Source organism: Perkinsus marinus (genome assembly GCF_000006405.1).
Source record: "Perkinsus marinus ATCC 50983 genomic scaffold scf_1104296935302, whole genome shotgun sequence".
Classification (NCBI taxonomy): domain Eukaryota; phylum Perkinsozoa; order Perkinsida; family Perkinsidae; genus Perkinsus; species Perkinsus marinus.
The window spans coordinates 982,524-989,333 of NW_003214508.1; the positions used below are offsets into that span (position 1 = coordinate 982,524).

Sequence of the window (6,810 nt, forward strand, 5' to 3'; positions counted from 1 at the left end):
ACCACTGCCACTACTAGTACTACCAATTCTTCAGCCAATCTATAGCACTGATTTGTTGATTCAAACTGCTAGGGTTGTAGGTCTCGAAATGGTGCTGAGGAATACATACGATACCGTCATAGGTACTGTGGATAGTGGTGGTGGCCTCACCTGCACATGGTCAAGGACGTTATTCTTCCACTCCTCCTCACCATACCGTATATACCATTGATCACAATAGGCAACCACGCACTCATCACCAGATCTAAACCATCATCACCATACAACAGACGACGACACTACAAGGTCATCATCATCATCACCAAGTACTACTACTACCTGCTCACTACAAGTCCCTCCGGCTCGTAGTACTTGATGGCCAAACCGGCATCAATGAGATCCTTACGCACTAGGGGCTTGGCCTCTTGCACTGTTTTGCCAGCATAAGGGCCTCAGAAAAGTGACCAATAGGAAATAGTGACACCTCACCGGTCAGTACCAATAATCATTTTTCCCTGATAGAAGCCCTTATTATAGCATAGCTTCTTAGCCTCAGTAAGCTTGTCCTTCTGCTTGTGGGAGTCGATCTTCATAGACTCGCACAAATACGAAGCAGCCTCGTCACCCCACTCTGGCATGTCCTCAATACGAATAATAGGTACAACCTATAGACGGAATGAGAACTGCCACCACCGAGCCCCGCCGCCCACCTCAAAGGGCACACACCACTCCTCCTTTACTCCGTACTGATCACGCCAGTTCTGTCGAGTCTTCCAGTCCTTCAGAGCCGCATAGTCATCGGGAGCATCAGCAGGGACAGATGTCACAATACCGGTACCCTTGCCCTGAACAGACCACCACCAAATATGAAACCAACACAGCGACTTTGCTGATACTCACCATGCTGATGGTCAGCAAAGGAAGGGCATATACAGTCGAGTACTTCGCAAGAGGGGCACTCAAGGGTGTACCAAGGAGGTCGGAACCCTTCACAGTACTCAGCTGCACAGGACAGTCTTCCCCTAACCAAGCACACTATTGCCCGAAGACTAAGTCCATACGAGACTTACCATCCTCATTCTTGGTCTTCGGTCCAAGCTCCTGCATAACCATGTTCAATGCTGACCTATAGCTGCAAATAAAGGCCTGATGACGAGGAAAACATACGACGACTCTACTCCAAGATCAAACTAACGCCAGTGGATTAGGAACCGATAACTCACCTCTCCATTGTTCATTTGGAAGACGCCATACTCGGCGGTAGGGAGTACAAAGCAGTTGGTCTGGCCATACATGGTCTCGGGCCTCAGAGTGGCGGCCACGAAGAAAACCTTATTGTCACCTGCCCCCCAAGGGGTAAAGTAGATTCATAAGATACAGCTGATGAGCATTACCAGTATTCCATTCGGGTTTCACTGCCCGTACACCCATTTTAATGAGAGTATACTCCTGAGGGTTCACTCCTTCTCCCGAGGCTCTATCGTGATCAGCACAGGGCTGACCATCACCTGACACACTAACCGTACATCACTACACTACATCTTGTTTCCTCACGAATTGAATAGATAGTGGGACGGTTGCCGAACGCCAGACGGTTGCCCGCCTTCAAATGACGGAACTGCCACTGCACGAAGGCATCCTGAATGAGAAGGGGCGTTCCTCCCCAATGAGCCAGTTCGACTTACGAAAAAGGGATTGGCATCAGTAGTGATAAAACTACGCCTCCAGTCCACAGCAACACCAAAACGCTTGAGATCGCGCTTGCCCAGAGGCGGGAAGTATTCCAACCAATGCTGGGGCTCGCAAAACTGAGAATGCCGATAATGACCAGCAACCGAAACCGACAGGCCCCTTCCAACATACCTTAGGGATCTCCTCATCCGGGATGCCCATGCTCTTCAAGATTTCGATCTGGCTTAGGCCGCCGGTCTTGGCCTTGGTCTTGGACTTCTTAGAGTGGAAGATCCCAACTGCCTTCCGCTCCAGTGAGGCCACAGCACCTAACAATAGACCATCCCCATGAACCAGTACGAGCGGTCTGCTACTTTCACCGGAGGTCTGCTGTCCTTGGTCAGAGCTCTCAGGATCACTGGTCTCATCCTCGCTCTCCATCGCATGAGCCAGCTCTCGTTTGAGGTTACCTGCCACAGCACAGCAGCTGATGAGCGCTGATCCACATAAACTTCTTACCAGCAGCAGCTTGGATGGGCATACCAGTGCAGTGAAAACCAAACGGGAAGAGAGCCTAGTACGAAAGAGTTGATACACGGAGTATTCTCTATTATTACGTTCTTTCCCTTGAGAGACTGGTAACGGACGGCGAACTCGGCCTTAGTAAGCGAGAAGGCATGACCAAGATGCAGCATTCCATTCATATAGGGGATGGCGAACGTCACCATAAAGTGCTCCTAAAGGCAAATACTACCATACCCTCCCAACGTGACCTATCTTGTTATTACTGGACCCTTGCCGTCCTCTGGGGCATTCCGCTCATAAACGTGGGCCTCATCCCACTTCTTCTGCGCAGCTAATTCGTATTCAACGAGTTTGTCTCGCCGAGTGAAGTTGCCTGAGAAGTGCATATATACCTTCGTACTACCCCGCCCCCGACACTCGAGTCTTCAACATAGCTCTACATTCAAAGAGAATCCACAAGCCCCCCCGAGGTCGACTCCTTTCCACCTGTTACTTACCGGTTTGATTTTGAGCAGTAGCCATAATGTCAGGAACCAGATATGAGTTGTTGATTAGACGTACACAACGGCGAAAGGAATGTGGACCGAGTGCGAAAATCGTTCAAGGTAGAATGCTGCCACAGAAGCTCGCGGTTGATGGACCGTTGAGGAGACGCAAGTGAGCAAGATTGTCATTTGACTGTTTGTGATGGTGGCTGTGATGGGTAATTTACAAAATCCCCCCCACAGGTCTTGGCGCCTCAACGTGGCGTGGGGGTGACCGGTTCGGTATAACCGGTGCCAAGCCTTGACCACCTCTGCCTATACTCGTACATCCCTCAGCGGGTGCCTTGGAGTATGGTGGGGTTTCTCTCCGTTGATGCCTGTTTAGCTATTTTCTAGCGTTTCATTCGGCGGGCTGCTACTATGTGTATACCTGCTCTATCTTACCCTTGCATTATAGCTCATGCCACACCGTTCTCCCTCGCGATTTTGTCTCATGATATTTGTGCATCACTGTCTACTTGTCGAGGATTGAATCCACGAGAGCGAGCAACGAACCCCCTTGGATTTCGTCGTTCTTCCTTGGATTTTGTACATCACTCGTGGATCTCCGCGCCCCTGCTCTCATCCTCACCACACCGTTTAACGAAGTAAAAGAATTCATGGCTAGAATCTGCTACCGTTCAGTTGGGTCAAGTCTGCAAGGGCCCCCGTTACTTGAACGACCCGTCTCGCAAGTAGGCGACGCAGCATTTCGACAAACCACCTTTGCGCTGATTTGGACTTTTGACTTTACGGAATAACATCGTGATCTCTCCGACCAGTAGTGGGTGCGATGGACCATCACTGTTGATAGGGAGTTGGGGGGGCGTTGACCTCTGGCGTGGTCCCTAGCGTTGGTGAGCCACCATGATGCCCCACACTATGTCAGTCGGGCTCTGAGATCAGAGGCTGCGTAGAGTGTGGGTTTCTGCTGGATGATTGTAATCATAATCATTTGAGATTTGAGCCCACCTGCAGGGCTGTTTGTTCGTATCGGAGACCATTATGATAATACTACACTCGTCCGTTCCCCTATTGGCAAATTCGAGGCTGTAGTGTCCATCGGTCTGTGTACTGACAGCATCAGCGGCATCAATGACAATATGGGCTCCTATGTTGTCGCCACTCCCAACCTGGGGGGGACTAATGGCTAGTTCATAGCCTCGTTCGGGGCCCAGCTACTGCCCGAACCGGTGATATCGTTCTTACTAGGTGTTGGTGACGAAACTCTGGGATGGTCCATGCACGGGGCCTGGTCGTAGTGGTAGCAATCAGAGCTGCTGACGTTGTACTCAGAGAGGACTGGCCAAAGGGCAATTCTGGATATTTCGGAGGCAGCAGAATCATGGACCCTTCGAGATCCCCGAATGCCAAACAAGAACGTTGTCAAGGAGGGCAAGTACCCTCCACACCAACGCTCGAACACTGACGTACTATTTGTTACCCGTATTGTCAAAGTTTCTATCTAGACCGTAGTGTTCGTGTTGCCCAGTCAGTCATAGTCTACTCCAGAGATAACAGGCCGCGACGGTTTTGGCCATCATGGCTACAGATCGTCGCATTACGTTCATCATCAACGGCAGCCCAATAGGCTCGCCTCCTTCACCTCGTGGACGGGACCAGCCACTGGCGACCAAAGCGAGCGAGCCGGAGGTCCAAACGCAGCGTCCGAGGCGTCTTCCACGACCACGGAAGAAACGATCGTTGTGGTGTCGAGCCCGGCCTCCAATGATCGGCTGTAGGAGAGTCGCCATTGATGTTCTCAATGGGCTCATCTTCCTCCTCTCCATTATAATGTTTTACACGGCTATGGGTGAGGGTACTTCCTATGATTGAGGTAACACAGATCCTTCAGGCAGTCTGGCCCATATGGACGTGAACGACCTCATAATCGATCCGTTCATGTATGTCGCAGTCCTGGCCTCTTTGATATCACTATTTGTATCTATCCTTGGGTGTCAAACGCCAAGACGTCGGAGGCCCCTCAGGCTGACACTCTACATCGCCTTTACGGTGAGTCCCCCCAGTCGAGGCTGATTGGAGTCTCTTCTCCCTGTAGGTTGTAACGTCGGTGTGTTTCTTAGTGAGTGCAGTTGAAATATCTCAGTAAAGTTATCAATCATGAGCTTCTTTGACGCTAGTATTGGTGTTCAGATTCAAGGCAATAGTCCAGGCTATCGCTGACCATGATGGTAACTATTATGATACTCACCCAGAAGCAGAGGCCCATGATTATCTCGTTCGGTAGCGTACTTGTTATCATCATAGCATTACACCCATGTTGCAGATACCAGCGTGGATTCATGAAGCTATGGGAGCTCGCTGAATGTGTTGGAGGAGGGTGCAGTACTTTTGACTGCTCAGAGGAGGACCCCTTACATTTCCAGTCAGTTCTCTGTGAGAGAACGCACCCCGTTAGTCTGAATGGTAGCGTCTATTTCAGTAGGCCCTATGGACACTAACTTCCAGACCTATCTCGAGAGCTTATTTCTGATAGCCAATGCGGAACTCTCCGACGAGTACGTATCTACTACCATGAGATTCTACCACGGCTCTGCTGTAGGTTTATAATGGAATGTCGACAGTGGCTCATTGCTGAGGGCCAAGGGCCGATTCCTCCCCCAGATACGGACCCGATAGCTCCAGAAGTGGCTGACCCATACGGTACTTCTGTGATCACTAGTGATGATCTCTTAAGTGACTTATCAGGTAATGTAAACTCCTGGTGCCGAGTGCGCACCATCGTGGTTGAATCGCCTTTAGGGGGCATTACTGCGTGCATCTGGTTGGTAGGCTCGGCTCTTAACAATCGAACCGATCTCCCCTCTAGGCTGGCCTGTTGGCCATTCTCCAACTATTAACGTTGACAACTGTAATGGTGCTTGAATTAACAGACCGGCTGAAATTAGCCGATTCCGTCGCTAAGGTAAATCGCCTCTCGCACTTGTGCAAGTCTGTGATTTCAGAGAGCTCCCCTTAAGCGTCTCATAAATAGTAAAGAAACCCAGGACCCTGCAGAGCTAGTCTAAAAGGCCTAGCACTGGACCATGGCCCTCTGAGGTCTTCCGGAACTTTAGCCCAGACTAACGTTGACTCAGAAACAGAATAATTTGGTGTTTTTTTATTTTTCCCGTCAGTCCCATTTTCTCCAAGAAGTCCCCTGACACTCGGGGCAGGTCGCACTCTGATTATTAGTTTCCGCGTTTTTGTTGTTTTTGTTTCGCACGAGTGGTCGCGAAAAGGCAATCTTTTTAAAGAGGAGTTCGGCCTCTCACCATGAGTATACGAGGGAATCGATTAACTATGATATCCCATCCCAACAGATTGATCACATTCGTCGGGTGGAGCGAACACTCCTGGACGACCGTTCGTGCTCAACGCGGAGCCATCTATGGTGCTTTTTGGCCACACTGTTTTAGACGATGAATTGATATTGCCCAAGCGCGCTTCCGAGTGATGCACAGATTTATGGTTCATTAAAATACGGAGGAAACAACATTTGGCTTTCATGGCTTAATATCCCTCAATCTCGAGAACAACTCATCGAGGCCACCGATGCCCTCAACACTATCAACATCAACACGATACAGCCAACCGGTGTGACAAATCCCAGTTATCTTAGCACCACTGATGAGGAAAGTAGCAACTCTATCGTAACACAAGAGATGAAGGCTTGTCAGAAACATGAAGCATATCAAGCATGACGCTGATCGTCATTATTCTCTTGTTGTTGTTGACTGCGTCCCCACCGGCCAGGGGGTACTCTGAGCCTGTTGGCCACTCGGAGGAGCATCTCGTAATGTTTCTTGTCTCGGACACTACCCAGAGCACACCTACAGCTACAACGACGATGGACGACAGGCCTACGCGTATTTCTCTCGCATTGGGGCTCCTTTGAGTATCTCCTTTTGCTGGGCCTTGGCCACTAATATTAAGCATGGCTCATACTCAAATTAGCCTAACCTACACTTGTAAAGTTTATCGCTCTCGCATTCCTGCTCCTCCCTAGTGATAGGCTCAGGCATGGCACACATAGAAACCTACAAGACGATGGTCCCAACCGGCCCACCCGGCCGACCCTACTTTAGAAATCCTGACGCACTCACCAAAC

General features: G+C 50.1%; 3 protein-coding genes across 3 annotated transcripts in view; 1 reads left to right on the forward strand and 2 right to left on the reverse strand.

The window, feature by feature from the left end:
* Pmar_PMAR003602 (Leucyl-tRNA synthetase, putative) overlaps nt 1-2,697 on the reverse strand; it is a gene marked incomplete at its 5' end in the record, with an annotated part of 5,205 nt that extends 2,508 nt beyond the window's left edge. Inside the window, 16 exons of the mRNA XM_002784297.1 lie at nt 24-94; nt 151-244; nt 319-430; nt 479-644; nt 690-824; nt 880-1,001; nt 1,050-1,125; nt 1,203-1,321; nt 1,374-1,487; nt 1,534-1,618; nt 1,665-1,787; nt 1,843-2,120; nt 2,170-2,224; nt 2,268-2,387; nt 2,439-2,548; nt 2,673-2,697. Of these exons, the coding sequence (XP_002784343.1) occupies nt 24-94; nt 151-244; nt 319-430; nt 479-644; nt 690-824; nt 880-1,001; nt 1,050-1,125; nt 1,203-1,321; nt 1,374-1,487; nt 1,534-1,618; nt 1,665-1,787; nt 1,843-2,120; nt 2,170-2,224; nt 2,268-2,387; nt 2,439-2,548; nt 2,673-2,697 (1,805 nt within the window). The remainder of the gene's footprint in view (nt 1-23; nt 95-150; nt 245-318; nt 431-478; nt 645-689; nt 825-879; nt 1,002-1,049; nt 1,126-1,202; nt 1,322-1,373; nt 1,488-1,533; nt 1,619-1,664; nt 1,788-1,842; nt 2,121-2,169; nt 2,225-2,267; nt 2,388-2,438; nt 2,549-2,672) is intronic.
* Nucleotides 2,698-4,427: 1,730 nt separating this feature from the next.
* Pmar_PMAR003603 (hypothetical protein) lies at nt 4,428-5,560 on the forward strand (the record flags this gene model as incomplete). The annotated part of the gene is made up of 7 exons (XM_002784298.1): nt 4,428-4,512; nt 4,555-4,603; nt 4,854-4,943; nt 4,987-5,096; nt 5,146-5,218; nt 5,263-5,408; nt 5,463-5,560. 7 exons carry the CDS (start codon nt 4,428-4,430, stop codon nt 5,558-5,560), a joined length of 651 nt encoding a protein of 216 aa, XP_002784344.1.
* Nucleotides 5,561-6,393: 833 nt separating this feature from the next.
* On the reverse strand, nt 6,394-6,724 carry Pmar_PMAR003604 (hypothetical protein; the record flags this gene model as incomplete). The annotated part of the gene is made up of 3 exons (XM_002784299.1): nt 6,394-6,517; nt 6,567-6,624; nt 6,667-6,724. 3 exons carry the CDS (start codon nt 6,722-6,724, stop codon nt 6,394-6,396), a joined length of 240 nt encoding a protein of 79 aa, XP_002784345.1.
* Between the last annotated feature and the right edge of the window lie 86 nt (nt 6,725-6,810).